The sequence below is a fragment of the Carica papaya genome, chromosome 3 (genome assembly GCF_054855325.1).
Source record: "Carica papaya isolate Zhongbai chromosome 3, ASM5485532v1, whole genome shotgun sequence".
NCBI lineage: Eukaryota > Viridiplantae > Streptophyta > Magnoliopsida > Brassicales > Caricaceae > Carica > Carica papaya.
In genome coordinates, this window is record NC_142311.1 from 20,001 (window position 1) to 42,640 (window position 22,640).

Here is a 22,640-nt window from a genome sequence, read left to right on the forward strand (position 1 = left end):
AAAGATGACTCCGCAATACAACTTTCATCATTTATAGGAATATAAACATTTTCAACTGTATGTTGGAATTTGTGCTTGTAAGATGAATTTGAGTTTTTTAAAAAATTAAAAATGTATGAAAAAATAAGTGCATGAATAAACACATACAAGCAGACAAAAGATTCAATTTTCATCTTTTAAGAGAACATTAAATTTCAACTGTATGGTAGAACCGCCTTGGGTTGTAAGATACACTTCAACTTTTTTCCAAAGTAAAAAAATGAAAGTCTAATCATCTGCTAAACGACCATAAATAAAATGATAAATGCCAGAGTTACTCGTATGCATAAACCCCAGCAAGAAGACATACAAGGTTAACGTAATCCAACAGCTTAACTTTAAATGAATAAAGTCTCATTCAAGTCCTGTAATTATAAAAAACTAATAATGCTACAGCCTATTCTCTATGAATATCATGTATCGTTTTTCTCACTTTGCTCTCAAACTAGGCATGTAATAACTAATAACTAAAAATTTTATATATCAATGATAACTAATAACTGATTTATTAGTTAATCAAAAATGTAGTTTTATGAATTAAATTTAAATAACTTCAAAATAAAAAGTAAAAGATTAAATAGCATAAGATTATTTAGGTGATTATGTTTGTGTTATATGGTTATCCTCTTATGTTCTTTGATGACACTGCATAAAGTCGATCAAATTAAAATTATGTAAATAGAGGTGCATAAACTATTTGAAATAGGTTCTGTTTACCTTGAAAAAAGAAAGAATCACTTCTTGCTAGTTTGAAACAAAATTAAAACAATGATCACATATCCACATAGCAAAAAGGAGATATTTTACAAAAAATAGAAAGAAAAATTAACAGTGAACTCTATAAACATAATGAGGTGCACCTGAAATCTTATAATTCAATGAGAAGAAGATGGAGGATTGAGCTTCAACTCCTCCAAAGCTTCCTTGATGCTCTCAAGCCCGCACCAAAACGTCAATGCTGCAGGCAAGGTACGCGTAATGCTTGTCTCCACAACCATCTCACCATTCTCCATCTTGCCCACTTCACCCCCATATCCACCATTGTCCCATCAAATCTAATCCCCTTTTAAACACCTAACAACACAAAAAGAAATTTAAAAATAATAATAAGCCAATAAATACAAGAAACAACAAAACAAGAACTGAGATATTTCTCTCCTGCATTGCAAATTAAAAATTTTTCGTCCAAAAACGAAAGCTGATTTTCACTTGGAAAATATAATAAATCACTTACTTGCCGGTTTGAAACAAATTAAAACTATGATCACATACCCACATAGCCAAAAGGAGATATTTTATAAGAAAACAAAATCAACAGTTAACTCTATATGCATAATGAGGTGCACCTGAAATCTTATGATCCCATGAGAAGAAGATGGAGGATTGAGCTTCAACTCCTCCAAAGCTTCCTTGATGCTCTCAAGCCCGCACCAAAACGTCAATGCTGCAGGCAAAGTACGCGTAATGCTTGTCTCCACAACCACATCACCGTTCTCCATCTTTCCCAGTTGAAACATATCCACTATTGACCCATCAAATCTAATCCCTTTCACAACCAAACAACACAAAAAGAAATTTTAAAAAATGAGTTAATAAATTTTAAAAAAATAACAGAACGAGACTACAAAGCAAATAAAATAAAATAAAAACCTTTGGATTGAGGTTTTGAGGGGAACCAAGGAGAAAAGCGAAGGTTGTTGAGAAATGTGATTGCCATCGTGGAGTGTAGAAATTGAAGATTGTAATGATCCATGGGCCTGCGGGGGTGTTCTTTTTGGTGTTTCAAATTATCAGATTTCATGTTGGGGCTTGGAGGGGAATGGATAAGAGAAGAGAAAGTGAATGACGGAAGGGGGTTAGATTTTCTTCATCTTTAAAACGTAGCAATGAGCATATGAGGCGGGAAGCAGGAGATGGTGTGTTCAAGATGAAGAGCTGCTTGAAGAAAAAACGTAGCCCAAGTCAAGTGGAGAGTGGAAAGTGGCAAGATTTTTGAGAAAAAATAAAGAAAAGATGGCGTCTTAAGTTTTCAGATTTCAATTTTGGAGGGCAACGGATATGAGAAGAGAGTCTTTTCATTTTTTTTTTCTGTTTCTTTTATGTGTCAGCTCTTCCTCTTTCCCCAAGCGCCGGAAAAATTGTCAGATGCATTGAAAATATAGAGAGAGTGAGTAAAAGAAAGGTTTACTGCAATGATAGATATGAGAAAAAAAAAGGGAGGCCTGTCCTATTACATATTAGGTATTACGAAAACAGAGACTGAGCATTTCACAGCTTGCTTGTGCAGGTCTCTATATATACATATATATATATTTATACTAATTTACTGGTTGACGGTGACTTCACTTCCTTTCTATAAACCATTAAATGCTTGATGGTGATTTCATTTCTTTTTCTAGGAAAAAATAATTATTTTATTTCCTTCTCTGTTAGTCTATACATACAAATACACTGTTGCTAAGCTACTCCCCTCAAAAGTACCATTATTGTTACTTCCACTCTTCCTCCTCTCTACTATCCTACCGCCTATATTTTCTTTATTTCAAAATCAGTTGAAGTTGTTTAAACTTCCAACAAATTAATTTTCTTAAGAATGTGTAAAATCTTGAAAATGTCTTGTTAAAATAATTAGGGAATACTTGGACATATCTGGTCCGTCCTTCTTTTGTAAATTTTTCTTTTTGTTGAATGTTCAAGTATCAAAGTTCCAAATGTTATATGCATAGATGGCAGCATCCATACTACTGAAATCACTATTTGATACACAGATTTTTCTCTCCGTATACAAACAGAGTGGCTAAGAAAAAGAATAAAATAATTAGAATCTACACACTGACTAGCTGACTTTTTCCCTCCAAAGACCAGAACCTTTGTCATGACAGATTAAAATAATTAGACTATTGGAAAAGTCTCTAATTGTGGTTGTTACAAAAAAACTTTAAATATATTATTATTTATCGGCATTATTATAACTACTAAAATTAATTATAATTTCTAACAAACAAAATAAATTTAATTTATGACCCATAACTACTAACAAACTAAAGAATATATAAAAATTCTAATTTATGAAATTCGATTACTAACAGACAAATTAATTATATTTTTAATTTACAAATTAATTCTTAACAAAAACTACAAGAGACTAGCAGAACTATGTGTTAATTTTATAACCTCAAAAAATAAATACTAAAATGCATGGCAGAGCTTTTGAGATAAAAGGCAATAACAAAAAAAACATAAAGCCATCTAGACAGCGTCCTAGCCTAAGTTTTCAACACACGCCAAATCCATTAGTAGACATGGCATAGACCCATTCAAATGTGCTAATTGATTATTGAATATGTATATTATCATTTTAACCTAATGAAATATGCATTGCAAGAATCCATTATCATCTAAAATAAGAGTAAGATGTTGGCATCAAACAAAAGAAGTGTCGGATGTGGTAATACAAAGCTAAGCATGTCATCGTTGAGTCAATTTTAAAGTTAGCGTCAGTATTCGTAAGGCCTTGAGATCCTCATCGGTCATGTTCACAAAAGTTGTCATGTCAACCTGCATAATAATTAATAAGTGCATGCTAAAAGTGGAAGAAACAAATACATGAAAATGATTAGAAAAAGAAGAGTAACACAATAACAATGAATTTGGAGTACACATACTTCTTTTGCAAGTCTAATAGTCATTTTTTTAATGTTCGCGCCCCCATGGAAAGGAAATATTCTTCCTTTTCTCTAACTCCCAAAAAAATGATACATTTCCCACCATTCTCTGTTAAATTGTCGTGCATAGAAAGAAAATTGGTTTTAAATTGCCGTCCATAAAAAGGCAATTGAGCCCCCACAAGTGGCTGCGCGATATCATTGGCCTTCGTCTTGGTGAGGAGATCAAAGTCATCTTCAAGGTTCTACAGGAAATCTTCGCTCTCTGGACAACGAACATGCTCTCATCACTCAGATCAACCCTATCCCTAACTATTATGAACCCAGAAATAAAGTAAAAAATTATGTTCTTATTAAAGATATGTTATTGTTTAAATAATAATGAAGTTAGAAAGTAGGATGAGATATATACATAATGGACAAGATAAATATGTCAGAGTTATTAAGATAAAGATGAAGTCTTGATGAGAGACAATCTGGAGGAGATAGCATCGCAGACGTGAACTGGTACAGATGAGTGTGCTACAGAGAAAATAGTAGATGAGGTTGATCTGGAGATGATTTCAGATAGATATCTTTAACACTAACATCCGCTTGGCCCCAGTGGTCAAACTTCCCCCCTGGCTTGATGTCGACCAAAGCATCGAAAATCTCAGGGATGGTGGCTGGATAGTTATGGTTGTCGCTTTTCGAGATGATTCTAACATGATTAGCTGAATATATTTAGTATTTTGTTTTAGAGCTTTTGTTTCAAAAGGATTTTAGTTTAGGAGCTGAAGATTTTATTACAAATTTTCTATACATAAACAAATGTTACGAAGAAAACAAATTTGAAGTGGATACAAGTGGGAGACAAAATACCACTCGTTGACTACTAGAGGATTTCATTCAATGAAAACTAAGATCTTGGCAGGTGCTCAAAACTCTCCAACACACATTTTTCAATCTTACAGTAGACCTTATCTTATTATTGTCGCAAGAGGAAGCAAACTTTTCACCATCCATCTTTCATCATATATATATGTATATGCATATGTAATGTGTATATATGCTGTCCAGCACAATATTTTGCTTAATGAAGAAGCAATATATTCATATATATGTATATTATCTCGTTAATATTATTATCATTAATATCACATATGATTCTAACTAATCTTATCTTTTAATTTTTTTTCTTTGATACATTGGATAATGAAAGATATGGCTCAATTTTTTAAGTCATTTTAAGGCATATGCATATGTTCTTGATATATATATACACATATATGTAGTTAACTGTTACTAAGAATAAATATACATACATATATATAGGATATGAAATTTTGGTGGCACTGAGACAAGATTTGTGTCACTGTATAGGCTATGGAAGTTTCTAGTTAGACACCTGGATGCTACCGAGAATCTGAAGGCAAGGACAATAATATAATCATTAAGGGACACTAATAAAACAAATAATTTAAAGTATCTGTTAAAGTCTACATACAGTTCTCCATGGATAAAATTTCAAACACATTAATTGTAGAATTTATATACAGTTAAGAAGTAATCAATACTAACAATCCTATCAATGAGATAATGCATAAACTATTAACGATTTCAAATAATGATATAATACTAACAATCATATCACTAAGATAATGCATAAACTAGTAATGATTACAACAAATAATATAATACAAAAACTACATACTAAATTCTTAATTTATTATTTCTCATCCAAGCCACATCATAGTAGAAGGAGAGCACAATTAGGCCTCCGACTTGCAACATATTATTTGTATTAAGCCTGTTCATAGCAATCCACTTCAAAAATCTAAAGCTTCAAAGGAACTTCACTTTTTCAACTACCTTAGTAGAAATTTTAATCACGGAAAGATAAAGCCTAAATTAAAGCAACTCTGCCAAGCAGAATAAACAATGCACTCTTCCAACACTAAGGCTTATAGAGATGCTATTGACAACCCAACGCCAAAATAAGGGGAATCAAGAATTATCTGAAAAGATCACATAAGTAATCTACCAATTTATCTTCCATTTTAAGTGCGATTGAAATGCTACAGTATAGTGAAGTCTCGCTGGCAAAAGATGCGATTATATGAGCAATTTGTTGCAATACTATATCTGTTAAGTGTTGTAGGAAATGATGGATTATGAATGACAAAACAGAGAAATAATTAGAAACTTTATATGTTTATTATAATTTTATAGTGTATTTTTTCAAAACCATTAGTAATTTTTTTTTTATAAAAGATTAAGAAAGATGATAAAGATACAATAGAAATAATGAAAAATATCTTCCACATGTTACAGACTACAATGAACCAAAAACATTTAGAAAGGGATATAATAACATTAAAAAAAAAAGGTATACAAATTTATGGAGATACCACGCCGCCCACAGAAACAACCCTTTTGTTCATCTTTTAAACCCACAAACATCAATTGCTTTCTATGGGTGGTGGACTGCTTTCTACAACACTTCAGTAGTGGGTAGAAAAAAATTTGAAGAAATGCAAACTAAATCTACCGAGTTATTTTTAATTCATATTTAGTTTATTATTTTGTCATCTACTAGATTTCTTGTCTGTTGATTTCTTCGATTTTATGCTATGATAATTTAGCAATTATTTGTATGGGCTTATTTTTTAAAAATATTTTGCATTATGTTAAGTTAATTATTTACATAGAATATTAATATTTCTTATTTCTTTGTATTTAATTTAATTGCTTATCTACTAGAATTCTTGTTTCTAAATTTCTTAGATTCTTTATGATAGGATAGTTAATTACTCTCGATTTATCTCAATTCTTTCTTAGATTTTAAGGAAAAGCTTTCTCAACAAAATTTTGTTAGAATCCTATTAAAGAAGTCAAGTGTTCTTTACCACACCAGAGAAAAAATCCAATGCTTCTATGATAAGTATCCAGCACAGAATAACGTTTCCTAGTCAAAGTAGAAAACAGAAACTAATTCTTGTATTAATAGTGTAGTTTCATGACTTTGGAGGAAACAACGAAACCCAAACTAATTTCAATACAATTTTTAATCCGTTACAACATAATTTAGTGAAAGATTCTAAACACCAAACTGGGAAAATTAACAGCTTAGTTCCAAGAAGATTTGGAGGATGAAACATAGGCCCTTTAAGGAATAGTCATTATTAATGTCAAGATGGTACCTATTTTCTTTTTTAAAATGATAGAAGGCTTATTACTCTTATTTATTTTGTCCGTTTATTCTAACAAAATGAGAATATTCTACGTCACATTATGTAAAAATAAAATAATTTTATTCCATTATGACTAATATACATAGTAAAAAAATTTACAAAAGCGAGGAGGATAACAGATAAATTATTTCTATTTGTTGAAACATAAAGGAAAAGAAAACAAACTCTATTGGGAACAAAGTACCTAATATTCATATGGTAATCCTGAATCCTAAACCCATAAAATTAAATTTCTCTAAAACTACTATTTCTCTCCTACATTGCATTTTAAAAAATTTTCATCAAAAAACAAACATTTTTAGCCACTCATTTCACATTTATGGAAAACTAAAGTTGTTTTTCCCTGCAAAATAAAATGAATCACTTCTTGCCGGTTTGAAACAAATTAAAATTATGATCACATACCCACATACCTAAAAGGAGATATTTTGCAAGAACAAACAAAAAAAGAAAAATCAACAGTCAACTCTATATGCATAATGAGGTGCACCTGAAATCTCATGAGAAAATGGAGGATTGAGCTTCAACTCCCCCAAGCTTCCTTGATGTTATCAGGCCCGCTATCGAGCGTAAATGTCGCAGGCAAGGTATGCGTAACCTTGTCTCCATAACCACATCACCGTTCCCCATCTTCTCCAGTTCAAATTGACCCATCAAATCTAATCTCTTTGGCAACAAAACGACGCAAAAAGAAATTTTAAAAAAATAATAATAAGTTCATAAATATAAGAAATAACAGAACAAGCCATTGAGAGATAACGAGAAGATAAAAGAAGATAAAAAAACCTTTGAATTGAAGTTTTGAGGGGAACCAAGAGGAGAAGAACGAAGGATGTTGAAAAAAGTGATTGGCATCATCGGGTGTAGAAAATGAAGGTCTTAATGGTGGAAGTTTAGAGTGTCAAGATCATTGAAGAAAAGTGGCCAGGGGGCGGTGGGGTTATTGTTTTTGGTGTTTCAAATTATCAGATTTCACGTTGGGGCTTGGAGGGAAACGGACAAGAGGAGAAAGTGAATGATGGAGGAGATAGATTTTCTTCATCTTTATAAGGTGAGGCGGGAGGCAGAAAGATGGCGCGTTCGAGATGAAGAGCACCGTGAAGAAAAGAAGATGGCGTGTTCGAATTTGTCAATGATTTCAGCCATACATATTTCGAATCATCATATTTCAATTTTGAAGGGCAACGGATAAGAGAAGTGAGTCTTTTCATCCTTTTTTCTTTTTCTGTCAGTTTTTCCTAGTGCATAAGAAAATGTCAGATGCCTTAAAAATATATATACAGAGAGAGAGAGAGAGTAAAAGCAAGGTTTATTGCAGTTTTTTCTATACACCATTCATTGCTTAATGGTGACTACACTTTTTTTCTAAAAAAATATATATTTTATTTCCCTCTCTGTCTTCTCTTCTCTCTTCAAGAAAACTACCACCGTAAATACGTACAATCTGTACATACAAATGGCTACTGTTTGTAAAAAGCTAAGCATTACCAATTACTCCCCTCATAAGTAACATTATTATGGAACAACATTGAGCAAAAATTTTTCTAAGACGAGATTGTTTAAAACCCAAAATAATTTTGCACAGATACTCCGATGAACCCTTCATTAACTTGAAATAGTAAGATAAAAAAATCTCTTCAAGTTATGAATAATTAAAAATGCTGCTATTTTAATCAAGAAAAGACCTATAACACAAAAAGAAGAAAACATAATTTTTCTTTATAAGCATCAAGAAATACAGAAACAGGAAGAAATTGCTCTGGAAAAGATGAGAGTCATAACCTAAGCATATAAAGATTTTCTGTGGTTGCTTGTGGGAGAATAGTAATTTTTGAACACTAACTTGTCTTTGTTCTTTTATGCTTCTCTCTCTCTCTCTCTCTCTACAGGGCTTGCAGGTTTCAATAAATATTGTAAAAAAAAACATAGCCGAGAAGAGAACTAAGGGGTTCCTTTTCTGCGGGTCTTAGAACCCATTTTTAGGTTTTTTCTGTTTCTCTATCAAGAAACTGAAAGAAAAAACAGAAACGAGAAGAGAATGAAGAAACCCATTTCTAGTTTTTCTCTCTTTCTCTCTCTAGAAATGGAAAGAAGAAACAGAATGGAGGAGAGAATGAAACCTTACTTTCTCTTCTCTACCAGGTTCTGGATATTTTAAAAGAAGAAAGTGTTAAGAGTTTTTAAAGGTTCCAATTAGAATCTTTTTTTTGGCCGATTATCTCATAATAGTTTAATAAATTAAATAATTTGAAATTGTTGATGTAATAGCAATTTAATTTAATTTCATTTTATTTAATTATTACATCAGATCTGGGTTCATTTTCACTTGCTTAAAATCAAATTATGAATTGAACCGTTATATTCTTTTCTTCCCACTGCCTTTTTCCTTTTAAAATTCAATCTTCCTCGTGCCTAGAAGTCTTCCCTCAGAGGAAGACAGAGATACAAGCAGAGTTCATAAATTTTTATTTTTCCTGCTTAATTATTTAAGTACTTTCATTTTTTTTAATATAATTTTTAACAAATCATAGTGTGGAATTCACCGCTAAAATAATTAGGAAAAACTGGGAACAATCAGCAAAAAAAATTACAAAAAAAAAGAACGGACCAGATGGATTTTGTCATTATCAATTAAATGTTATATGCATTGACCCAGCATGCACAACCAGAAACATTCAGTTGATAATGCTGGAATCACCATATGATACACAGATTCTTCTTCTCCGCACATATAAACAGATGGTTAAGAAAAAGAATAAAATAATCAGAATCTACATGCTGAGTAACTGACTTTTTCTCATAAGATCAGAACCTTTGTCGTGACAGGTTTTCCTGCAAAATAATCAGAATCTACACTCTGTTAAATTACCGTGCACAGAAAGACAATTGTTCTGAAGTCCTCCCCCCTCAGCCCCGCAAAAAATGATCGAACTATCTTGAACAAAAGCCAGCAAGTAGCAAAATAATATGGGCCTACATGAAAAATTAAAAACAAGTAAAATTTCCATGCCTTATGTTGAGACTTTTCCTCGCAACTGAGTTGGAGGCTTTTTTACTCTCTGGTTCAGGGGCTTCAACTACAATATTTTTGCTGAGTAGCTTGACAGCCACCGATTTTGGTTTTGGCGGATCAAAATTTGCCGTTGTTGATTCACGGTCCCAAATAATTTTTCGCGAATAAACTTGTTGAAAATTCTATGATGAACCATAAACCAGTAAAAAGAGATAAAGAGAGAGAACATTATGCTATTATTATTGTTAAAATTCTACATTAGAAAAAAAGGTATGGAGAGAAAGATGAAAGAGATGATACAAAAATTCTAAATTCGCACAGCTCTGTTATTTGCAGAGGAGAGAGAGAAGTGTAATTTGCTCTTATGAACACCTCAAATAATATTTTCTTGTTCTTTCCTTGCAAGAAAACAGATAAAGAAATTATATATTCAAACCAATTGTAGAAATATCACCTACGTATTCTCAATGGTAAAATAAAGGTTTATATATATATATTAAATTAATGTATATAATAAAATTAGAAGAATAGAAAAATATATTTAGTGTCATATTATTGTTAATGTATAAATTTTAATTATATAAGGTGAGAGAAAGAAAAACTAATTTGGAACTCAGATTTTTTAGTTTAGTTATAAGTATTTGGTTAGTTTAAGTTGATTTTAAATTTTTTTAACCGAATAAATAGATACTATTAAATAATTATATTAATTGTTCAATATGCTCCTAACTAAATTATTGTATCTAATTAGTCACATACGTTAACTATAAGATAACAGCATAATAAATTTATAACTGATTTTATTGCATATAAACTTACTTTAAGGAGAAAAAACTCTAATTCGTCCTAAACTTATGACGCGTTTGAATTTTAATTTTTTGTTAATTTGTTTGGATGATATCGAGTTTGCGGATTATCAAATCTAAATCCAAATCATTCATTTTATTACATTAATATCAATATAAATATCTATACTAAACAAAATTAAAATGTATTTATTAATATATATAATATTATATTATTATTTAATTTATTATATAACATATTATATTTAATAATATAAATATATCATATTTATTTTAATAAATTGACATATATAACAGGTTGATTTCAGATGAATGTTGGAAGATTACAACCAAAGCACCTCAAGTTGCCACATTTTTTTTCACTAACTCGAACTCGACCTGAACCCAAAACCCTAAATTCAAAACCCAAAACTCAAAACCCAAAATCTTAAATTCTAAACTCTAAAACTCTAAACCCTAAAACTCTAAAACGCTAAGGTATTTACTCATGTTTCCTCCGAGTTTTTTTTATTAGATCTTGGTTGTTAATAAAATTATTCATCAAACTACAAATATGTTGCAACCTTCTCCTTCGATGTTAGATGTCTCTTTAAGAAATTGATATTTATAGATTTTTAGTTCATTCATTATATATTTGAATGTTGATGAGACAATAAAGAAAGAAAGAGTAAGAAATTTCGGAATAGAAGATGAACATTTTGAACTTATCTTCTAAGTTAGTCTTTCCCATAAAAGGTTTTTTCATATTAACTAATAATATTTTTATATATACAAAAAAATATATGTATTAATTTTATATATATGAAAACATTCAAATGACATGATACTTTTAGTTTTAAAAAAATGACTTAAGATTGAACAAATGATTGTAACTATGAATTGATAATTAACTACATACTAATATTTACACATTTGATTTAGATAAGTGATTTTGGGTTACAATATTGTGATTTATTAATTTAATTAATTATAAATTTGATAATAAAATTATAATAAATTTAATATTTATTTCTATTAACTTAAAATAATTCATGGGAAGAAAATTAAAAATAAAAGAACAAAACAAACTATTTCATTGTAGTTTTCTCTTGATTTCTTATATGTTGTTTTTGAACACACTAAGTAAAGTTTTGATTTGTTAATATTTTATGAACAAAATGAAAATAATGTTAATTAGTTGAATTTGGTTAATTCAAAAGATCATGAGTTTAGATCCTATTATTGACAATTTTATTTTAATTTTCACGTTTTGTCTGTACATGACGATGCAAATAGAATGGATTTTTCAAGGCATGTTTTAAAAAAATATTTACGTCATTCTCAGCTATCATGTGGCATAGACACCAAAACAATAACATCTGTTAAAGGAAGTGGGTTTTTTAGAAAACTTTTAGAAGTATGAAGATTAGTTTAAAATAAAAGAAACTCTGAGTTTATAGTGTCTATATATATATATATAATTGTGTTAACTATTTAATCCAAGAAATGAGTTAGAAAAGCTCATAGTTATTAGTTCTTCCAACACATCAGTAGTCCTTGAACACGTTTTAGCCGCCACGCATATGGAGAAACAAACAAGAGAAGGTGACCGTGCATACATATATATATATATATATATATATGCGTGTATATATCTTACATTTATGTCTACCGAGCCTGAGGACCAATTTCAGCACCGAGATTAAGAGGGATGATATCAAAAGAGGTAGATGATATAATGTTACGAGACATTTCAGTCTCCAAACACTCCTTCAACTCAATCACAACATGGTTCATAGGTGGCCTCTGGATTGAAGTTGAAGGTACACATGACATGGCTATCTCCAAAGCTTTCCACACTGAATTCATTTCATAATTCTCTTCCAGTCTTTGATCAATTATCCTTCTGATATCTCCTTTCTCCAGAAACAAACTCACCCATTTTATTATGTTTGTGTTTTCATTGGTTTGTATCACTGCAGGCTGTTGTCCCGTAATTAGCTCCAATAGAATTACACCAAAGCTGTATACGTCACTTTTCTCCGTTAACCTCCCAGATGAATAGTACCTGCACCATTCTTTGAATTAATAATTATATATACATGTGTGTGTGTGTACGTAGATCATATTTTGTGAAATGCTAAACTCACTCTGGGTCTAAATATCCCACTATTCCAACAATTGAAGTCAATAAATGACTACCACTTTAAACTGGAAAGAATTTTGAGAACCCAATATCAGCAATCTTCGCTTGCATTTTTTCATTTAGTAAAATATTTGCACTCTTCACATCTCTGTGGATTATTGGTGGTTTGCACCCATGATGCAGGTATTCTAGCCCTGCACCATATATATATATATAGAGAGAGAGAGAGAGAAAGAGAGTAAATAGAGTTTCAAGTGAAACAAAAGTGAAGTAAATATGTACATAAACCCATTATTCCTGCTGACCTTGTGCTGCGTCAACTGCAATTTGGAGTCTCTCTTTCCAACTCAATACTTGATTTGCTTCAGCTGAATTTTTAGAAACTAAAGTAAAGGATTCTGTTTTTCTAAACACTAGAAAATTAAAGTGGACAAGAGGAGAGATTAGGAAACTACCTGATAGATACTGCTCTAGGTTTCCATAAGAATGTACTTATAGACAATCCTAAAATTAGTACTGTCATGGCAGTATCCAACAAGGGTAGTTAAGTTTTTATGATGAACACGCATCAACAGCTGAGCCTGTGGTGTACAATAACCCAAGTTGGAAACTTGTATTTTGAAATAGGAAAAGATGAATTTGACTCTAGTTTTTAAGTATCAACCTCGGTTCGAAACTGTTCTGACCCTTAAGCTGAGAAAGAAGAAAGCATTTTGATAGCAACTTGCATTCCATCATCCAGTTTACCGTGGTACACTGTTCCAAATCCTCCTTTCCCAATAACAGTTTCAAAGTTATTGGTAATACTTACAATTTCAGTGTATGTGAACTGTCGATTAGCCGATTTCAGAGAACCCTGTTTGAACTTGAGTAGAAAGTATTGAGCTATCAATAGCAGATCACTTATGTCATTAAAGTCTATGTTACAAAAGTTGCAAAGAATTTTTTCATAACATTGAATATTTTCAATCGTTTCAGCATATATTCCTCCATTACCTTTTTTCCTTTTGAATATCCAGAGAAAAAGAAATGCAGCAACCAATAAGACTACCAAAGATATTATGACTGCAACAACTTGCACTACAATATTTTTCTTCCCTTTTCTGCATGAAGGCGAGAGACAAATATCTGGATTCCCTTCAATACTGTCATTAGAATTAACGTTAGGAGGGGAAGTCATTATAAAAGTTGGAGAACCGAAAAATGACCAACTAATATTAATTACCTGAGTGATAGTGAACCTTTTCTTGATTTTTCTGTGAGGGCGGAAGGAATTAATCCTGAGAGTTTATTTCCTGCTAAATTACTGTAATGACAATGGGATTAGGGTTATAATCTCAAGTTGTTCTAGCATACAGTCTCAATAACTTACAGAGTCATCAAGTCTGGTAGTTGAGACAGAGATTCAGGAACTTCTCCTCTTATACTGTTGTTGGACAAATCCCTGCAAATTATAACTTGTGAGTTGGGAATGATTTAAGGATATAATGGAAACATAGTTTATGATAGGGTACTTAGAAATACTCTATGATTTGATCTTGGACAATGAAGGAGATATATGTCCTTTTAATCTTTTTGAACATAAATTCATGCAATATTTTACATTTATATGGTTTGGAGTAATATGATTTGTAAATGATATTTTTCATATCTTGATCAGTGATCACTCACAATGAGATGATTCTTGGAGGATCATAACCACTGTAACTGCAATTTATATCATCCCTAGTGAAAATTGGTCCACATGGATCCCCCTCCCAGTTTTCACCCACTTCATAAATCATCTTGATATCCAGAATAGCAAGAACTAATACATTTGAGATAGCAAAGAAAACTCTGATTACTCTGTTCTTCATTAAGAAAAAAACCACAAGAAGATTAAAACGGAAAAAGAATATCTTTAGATGGTTTACATACCATCTTCTTGAGCTGTGAAGGCCTGCAAGAAGTCTTTAAGTATATATATTTCCATGGCATTTACAATTGGAGGAAGTACAGAACGCGGTGTTTTATAGAGTCAAAACTTTGAACTGGCTCCTCTTACAAATTGATTGTTATGAATAGTTATAGATCTTAGGTAAACAGGAACAACAGATTCCTGCCATAGTTTACCATTCAACTCAATATTGAATTCTCTAAGTTGATCATCTTCGAGCTCTTGGAGTTCCGCAAAGTGCATGCACACGTAGTACTTTAAGGTGGGATTACTAATATCAAAGATTAAATCCAACGAGTCATTTACATCGATTGGCCTAATAGCAGTTTGCATTACTTTTGATGGCAATCTATACTCGGATTCTACCAGAGAGTCGGTGGTGAAGGACGTGTTGAATAATTCCTCTTCGACTACGTTAAAAGAAGACCACATCCTATCATAGACATCATCTTTAAACCTAGTAAAATTGAACGAGCATGTCATCTTCTATGACCTTAGTAGCTTATCAAACTAACATATAGAATGAATCATATAGTGTCTTTCATAGGTACTTATAGGTGGTTCCTCTCCTGCAATAAGTTAGGGAGATAGAATTTGATACCATGTTAAATTCATACGAAAACCCATATAGTATATATAAAAAAAACCGAAATTGAAATACCTGATTATCTGGTTGCTCGTTGAACCAAACATTGAGTCTCCTGTGGAGAAGTAAGGGTAAGGATTATATTCAATAAATGGAAGTATGGAAATGTCTGAGCTCCAATACTGATAAAAAAGGAGTATCAGAAGTAGTCCTGATGAGGCAAACATAAATATTATCCATCATGGGAGCAAGTATGATCTCCTTGATTACAACATGAGATGCATTATCAAACTTGACAGTATCCCACAAATTCATTCCAACATAAAGATCGAATTCCGGCAGCTTGTTCAGTCCATCATAATCTCCATACATGAAGGAAGCTCAGATCAAGTAGATAGTAGCTTTGCCTTCTGGAGGACGTAAAGTGTAGCAGCTCCGGTTTCCTTGTGGGAAGCTTTCACATTATTTTTCATGTTCGGACACGCCATCACCAGCTATTTCTTCTTCATCAATTAATGCCATTCCTCGATTTTCTTTATCCCTTGCAACCTGCTCTTTGGTAATGTCTTTCTTTCTGCCTACATGTAGGATTTTTTTTTCTTCTGCCTCGAATGTTCTTGATTTCATTGGTCAGCATCCTCATCGTTGGCTTCCACCTGCTCTCTGGCCCTCGCAGAAGAGGAAAAAGAAATCTACCATGCTCTCTCTCTCACTCTGTCGACAAAGAGGAAAGGAGAAATGGAAAAGTGGCCTGGTTATTGGTACGGCAGCCTTGCAGGAAGAAGTGAAGAAGAGAAGGAAAAAATAAAATGTGGGTTAGGTCTTTCGACCTGGGCCTGAAAAGAAGAAAGAAAAAAAAAAAGAAAAAGAGAAGAATGGGTTGGATCTTTCTTTGGGGCTTGGCTGATTAGAGTTTTACAGGGATGGGTTAGTTTGGATTTAAATAAATATTGAGATTTTCACTTGGGTTGTTTTCCTTTTCTTTGGGTTTGGACCACGAAGAAGAAGCATAATTTTTGGATTTTTCACACTTAATACTCGTTAATACATGCATATATATTTAATATGTTGCAATTATAATTATATGTGTATATATATATATGGAAAGCGTGCTCGGAAAGTTTTGAAGCTTTTAGATATATATATATATATATGTCGTATAACATAATTAATTAAATAATTTTTATTATTTATACTAGTTTTTAAGTATTTTGTATTTCTATACTTTTTTTTTCAATTATTATGACCTAAATTAAGACCAGATTGATATGGATTAAAATTTTATAAAACTAAGGATTATGTCAATTAATTTTTATGTGAGTTTACAAATAATATGTTTTAGTTAATTTTTTTTTAAAATTTGAATCCAATTATTATTCTATATCTGAGTTTACAAATAAATACTATAAAAAACTTTAAATGTAGTGATGAATTTGAAAAAGAAAAAAGTACTTTTATATTATTATTATTATATTTTTTCAAATTTATAATAAATTATTGATAATTATACAATTGGTATACTAAGCACTAGTTAATTATAACTTGTTGAATAACATATATGTTTTAATTGCAGCTATATTTTTTTGAAAAATAAAACTCCATGGAATTAAAAAATTAAAAAAAAAAAAAAAAGAAATGGTGGAGCGTGGGATTGTAAACATTAACCGACGTGGAGAGCCGCAGAGCCGCAAGGCCATACATTTTTTGAAACAAGGGGAATAGGGCCTTATCTCTCCGTCCCCTTCTCATACCCACCGCCGTCTTCCTTTCCTTTCCTTTCCTTCTAACATCTAATAAATATCTAAACACTTGTCAGAGGAATTCGGGAGAAAAACATGGCTTCTTTGTTAGGAATGCCATCTCTTTCTCTGAAACTTTATAGTATCAGCTGCAGAGGCAGCCACAGAAGAACCGGGAATACCACATCCTTACCCTTGGCCGACAAGTCTCACTTCAATGCCCTCGTAGCTGCAGGCAGACCCTTGCTCCTAAAGAGCGGCACCAGCAGCTTCAGGCATACCCTCTCTTTTGTTCCATCAGCTGTAGCTACTCCTAATTCCATTCTCAGTGAGGAGGCCTTCAAGGGCCTCGGTGGCCTCGACCTTGCCTCTGACTCCGACGCCTCTTCTGATGAGCTTGTCATATCTAAGTTGGGTTTGCCCCAGACTCTCGTCGACTCCCTTGAGAAGCGTGGCATCACTCACCTCTTCCCAATTCAAGTATCTTACATCCTCTCTTCATTTCATTCTCTTCTATTTTCAGGAATATCTCATTTATAATTAGCTTTTTGTTCTCCATTCCTTCACATAGCTTGCATCCTATATATTTCTCGGGGGTTTACTAGATTTTGTTTCCATAATTCAGAGAGCTGTGCTGCTCCCGGCACTTGAAGGTCGAGATATCATTGCTCGTGCAAAGACTGGAACTGGGAAGACGTTGGCCTTTGGTATTCCCATAATAAAACGCCTTACTGAAGATGCTGAACAACGAGGTTCTCAGAGGTAATAGTTATGCCCCTCACCTGCCTACTCCTGCTATTCTTCAATGTCTTTGATGAAATGCTCTTCTCTTGCTTGCAGGAGGTCTGGTCGTCTTCCTAAAGTTTTAGTGCTAGCACCCACCCGGGAGTTAGCGAAGCAAGTAGAAAAAGAAATTAAAGAGTCCGCACCTTTTCTGAACACTGTTTGTGTTTATGGAGGGGTTTCTTATAACACGCAGCAAAATGCTCTCTCTCGTGGGGTTGATGTTGTGGTTGGAACACCGGGACGCATCATTGACTTGATAGAAGGTAATAGTCTCAAACTGGGGGAAGTAGAATTTTTGGTGCTTGATGAGGCTGATCAGATGCTTGCCGTTGGATTCGAGGAGGATGTGGAAGTCATTTTAGAAAATCTTCCGGTGAAGCGACAGAGTTTGCTTTTTTCTGCAACTATGCCTGCTTGGGTCAAGAAATTGGCCAGAAAGTACTTGGACAAACCTCTCAATATCGATTTGGTATATATTCGTTAATTTTTTAATTATCGCGAATGCTGAAAAGTTGAAATCCTTTTGAGTGATTGCTGTGCATTTTCAGATGAGAAAACAACTTACAATAGAAGAGTTTCATCATTGTAATTGTTTTCTCCTACGATGATCTGTCTGTGATGTTTGAGCATAGATGTTTTCCATATATGCTCAATGTCTTCATTTTTTTGCTCCTTTCTCCAGCACCTTGTGTAAATCCATATAGCGTTTCCTCACTAACTAATTGGTATAACTGTGATTTTGGTTACCAGTTTGGAATCAGGATAAAAAACATTAGAGTGGTTAAGAAATGCAAATTGTGAACTGTTAACTTACTCTTTTTTTTTTTTATTCACTTATATACTCAATTTGGTAATTGGTTTCTCTTTCTTGACAGGTGGGAGACCAAGAGGAGAAGCTTGCGGAAGGGATCAAACTTTACGCTATATCAACCACTTCAACTTCAAAGCGAACGATACTAAGTGATCTTATAACAGTATGATAAACCAGCACCTCTTCACAAAATTGGATCAATCAGTTTCAGAAGATGCTGAGCCATTTTGTTTTAAAGCACTATTGTCTTAACTTTCAGGTCTATGCAAAGGGTGGGAAGACCATTGTTTTTACACAGACAAAGCGAGATGCAGATGAAGTCTCAATGGCTCTTACAAATAGCATAGCTTCTGAGGCATTGCACGGAGATATATCCCAGCACCAGAGGGAGAGAACTTTGAACGGTTTTCGACAAGGAAAATTCACAGTACTTGTTGCAACTGATGTTGCTTCTCGAGGGCTTGATATACCCAATGTTGATCTTGTGAGTTTATGCTGCTTCTTCCACAATCTTTAAGAATTCTACTTCTTAAATTTTGTTCTTTATCTTGCAAGTCTGTTTTCATCAATAGTGGAGAGAAATTTCAGGTATCTCTTTCCAAATTTCAAGTTCGTTTATTCTCACTTTATTGAGAAGTCTGTTTGGTGTTACCACCTTTTCTGCAGATCATCCACTATGAACTCCCCAATGATGCAGAGACCTTTGTGCACCGCTCTGGCCGTACTGGACGAGCAGGGAAGGAAGGGACTGCAATTCTCATGTATACTAGCAGCCAGAGGAGAACTGTGAGATCCCTTGAGCGTGATGTGGGGTGCAAGTTTGATTTCATTAGTCCACCAGCTATGGAGGAGGTACTGGAATCATCAGCTGAGCAAGTGGTTGCTACTCTTAATGGCGTTCATCCTGAATCTATTGAGTTTTTCACCCCAACTGCCCAAAAATTGTTTGAGGAACAAGGAACAAGTGCTCTAGCTGCAGCTCTAGCTCACTTAAGTGGATTCTCTCGACCTCCTTCATCCAGATCTCTTATCAACCATGAGCAGGTGAATGTTCAATCATCAAATTGTAGTTTTTGAATTAAGAATTAGTTAATTTGATGTATATTTCATTACACAATATATAAGGTTGCTTCTAATATAGCATCTCATTGTATAGCTTGTCAACCTGTTGTCTTCATGATATGGTGCATGATAGTTCTGTTGCAAACTACTTACGCAGTTGTACATTATTTGTTTTCTGTCATTGCTAGAGGCCATTATGAGTGTGATTTTGTGGCTTTCGTGATCACTTAAAAATTTCAAATGTTTGAATGGAATTATCGATTTGGAAAATTTCATCTATTTCTGGGACATTTTTTTCCCAAGTATTTTCTTGAGAATTTATTTTCACACTATTCATCTTAGATGGTTTTTATCTTCTCTTACAAAAGGATATCAGGTAATCATTTTAAAACTTTTGCTAGTGAATGGATTCTTCTTTTGCATTCGTGGGGATGTCTATCTATGGCAAATTATTTTTTGTGGATTCACTTTCCTAATCTTCTTGTTAGGGGGGCCTGAAAGGGTCTCCCTGCACTTTCTTTATCTCTTTGTATTGGCAAATTTTATAATGTTACCATTGAGTCTGCATTCTTATGGTGGTCAAACTGGATCCTTCCATGCAGGGATGGGTAACACTACAATTGACGCGGGATCCTGCATATAGTAGAGGCTTTCTCTCTGCTAGATCTGTCACTGGGTTTCTTTCTGACATTTACCCTGCTGCCGCAGATGAAGTTGGGAAAATATATTTAATCGCAGATGACAGGGTTTGTATATGCAAAATTGTGTGCTCAATCTTTTATTGTTTCTTCACGGAAAACAAGTGATGAATTTAATGTCAGGTTCAAGGAGCTGTTTTTGATCTTCCGGAGGAGATTGCCAAAGAGCTGCTAAACAAGGAAACACCAACAGGAAACAGTATTTCCAAGTTAACTAAGGTTTATATCAGATTTATATCGCTGTCTCGTTTCTGCACAAAGAACCTTTATGTTACTTGAATTCAGTTTGATGCGTATAGGGTTTATACCATTAACATGCTGAGCCTTTCTTACTCTTTTAAGCTCAGTATGTCCTTTAAAAAAGAAGCTTCTCATCTTGGTTCATGCGGCTAACAAAATTGATGCCCATCTGAATTCATCTGGCAGTTGCCTCCTTTGCAAGATGATGGACCACCAAGCGATTACTATGGCAGATTTTCAAGCAGAGATCGGTTTTCCCGAGGAGCTTCTAAGAGCCGCAGAGGAAGTAGAGCCTCCCGGGGTTGGGGCAGTGGCCGAGATTCTGATGAGGAGGGGCGTGTTGGTCGGAGTAGCTGGTCTCGAAACTCAAGGAGCAATGATGATGATTGGTTAATTGGTGGTAGAAGATCAAACAGGATGTCATCTTCAAGGGACAGGTATATCCTTTAAGACTAGTAATTTAAGTGGAACCTGCAGGCTTGAAGTAGAGAGATTGCATACATTATGCATTTCGATTGGCAGTTTTGGCTGAGGGAGGAACGTGGAAATAGACAGTATGAGTCAAAATCCTGCCCAGTTTATTTCCTCGTATCTGAACCAGTATCATGCTAACAGCACCTTATGTTGTGTGTTTTTTGGTATTTATAAGTCTCATTTTCTTTGTCCATTCTCCGATGCTTGCTTATCTCCCACTCCCATTCGTTTTCTATGAATCCATTTAACCAATTAAAAGAAAAGCCTGGACCTACTGGACCAGTAACTTCATTTGGCATATATCTGAGGTCACTGAACACATTCTCACTAATATCAAGAAAATGTTAAGTTTGCATAAAAATAAAATTAGTAACTAATTTCAACATTGTAAGTAATGAAAAGAATTGTAAAAGCAAAATTATGAAATGTCCTTAATCATGAGACAGAAATGTCACTATTAGTAAGAACTTAAATTCCAACCATGGTGATTAATATCGACATAATATCTTCAAGTCCCTCCCCCCATTGAGCTGGCGAAAATTCCAAACCATACATCCAGCATTCATGATCAAGCTCTTGAAGCCGTCATATTTTTGTTAGTTATGATCGATGGGGCAATTTTCATTTTCACTCTTTATCATATGCATATTGTTATCTGGAAGTGGAATGACTGAAGTACTCATGATCTCGCTGCTGGTGGATTTCTGTGGAAATAATAAACATCTGAATCTCGGTTGCAGGGGTTTTGGAGGTTCCTGCTTCAACTGTGGGCGATCCGGGCACAGGGCCTCTGAATGCCCAGAAAAAAGAGGTTACTAGTTGGGCGTCTGCATTGGGTTTCTGTGCTGAACAGACTCTTGGTTGCTGCAGGACATTCATTTACAGTGTCGTTTCTTTGTAAGCACCAAGTGCTGAGCGGTTGAAGGATCAGAGATGCCTCAAGGGCATACTGAAAATTAAAGGTTCAGTTACTCTATCCCACAGTCCCCTCCTTCATCCCTAATAGGCAATCATGGGAGGTGGTTTCTTTTGATATCTCAATTAATGGGCTATTTGTGCAAAGTTTACTGGTTCCGTGGATAACAGAATCTGTATTCTTTGGATGGAATCCACCATTAGTTGATGATCTGAAAGAAGCGGCAGTCAGGAGTGCATGGTTTAAGGTTCCCTCCACTTTTTAGTATTTAATATTTTTTTCTTTTTCTTTTTCTTTTTCTTATTTGACATTGAAAATGGAGAACATTGCTACCATATTACAAGATAAAGAGTATAATTCTAGCTCGGAAATCTAATGACCTGATGACCTTCCAACTCTTGATAAATCAAATATTCTTAGCCTTTCATGTGGAGATTTGTGCTAGTATTTTTTATGATATTCTAATACATATTGACAGAATGAGAAAGCTAAGTTGGAACACTTGTGAAAA

The 22,640-nt window shown here is 33.5% G+C and overlaps 2 protein-coding genes, 1 long non-coding RNA gene and 1 pseudogene across 10 annotated transcripts in view; 2 read left to right on the forward strand and 2 right to left on the reverse strand.

Moving 5' to 3' along the window:
* LOC110815462 (protein PHYLLO, chloroplastic-like) overlaps window positions 1-8,929 on the reverse strand; it is a 10,552-nt gene extending 1,623 nt beyond the window's left edge. For 2 of the 8 annotated variants that reach the window (XM_088214710.1, XM_088214711.1), the window contains exons 1-6: window positions 7,724-8,701; window positions 7,428-7,603; window positions 3,705-4,016; window positions 1,690-3,597; window positions 1,386-1,585; window positions 900-1,037 (exon numbers count right to left, since the gene is read on the reverse strand). In XM_088214710.1, the coding sequence (XP_088070836.1) occupies window positions 915-1,037; window positions 1,386-1,585; window positions 1,690-1,840 (474 nt within the window). In that variant the 5' untranslated portion in view covers window positions 1,841-3,597; window positions 3,705-4,016; window positions 7,428-7,603; window positions 7,724-8,701 and the 3' untranslated portion in view covers window positions 900-914. The other 6 variants (XM_088214713.1, XM_088214714.1, XM_088214712.1 and 3 more) reach the window with 6 other exon arrangements.
* On the forward strand, window positions 7,994-9,625 carry LOC148266566 (uncharacterized). The gene is made up of 2 exons (XR_015817505.1): window positions 7,994-8,134; window positions 8,827-9,625. It is a non-coding gene; the product is annotated as an uncharacterized LOC148266566 (long non-coding RNA).
* A 2,778-nt stretch (window positions 9,626-12,403) lies between these two features.
* LOC110815435 (putative leucine-rich repeat receptor-like protein kinase At2g19210) lies at window positions 12,404-16,046 on the reverse strand (annotated as a pseudogene).
* A 1,043-nt stretch (window positions 16,047-17,089) lies between these two features.
* EMB1138 (DEAD box RNA helicase (RH3)) lies at window positions 17,090-22,562 on the forward strand. The gene is made up of 10 exons (XM_022043099.2): window positions 17,090-17,622; window positions 17,768-17,904; window positions 17,983-18,397; window positions 18,804-18,902; window positions 18,999-19,223; window positions 19,406-19,783; window positions 20,404-20,547; window positions 20,623-20,718; window positions 20,926-21,176; window positions 21,954-22,562. Exons 1-10 carry the CDS (start codon window positions 17,239-17,241, stop codon window positions 22,030-22,032), a joined length of 2,208 nt encoding a protein of 735 aa, XP_021898791.1. The 5' UTR covers window positions 17,090-17,238; the 3' UTR covers window positions 22,033-22,562.
* Window positions 22,563-22,640: the final 78 nt, after the last annotated feature.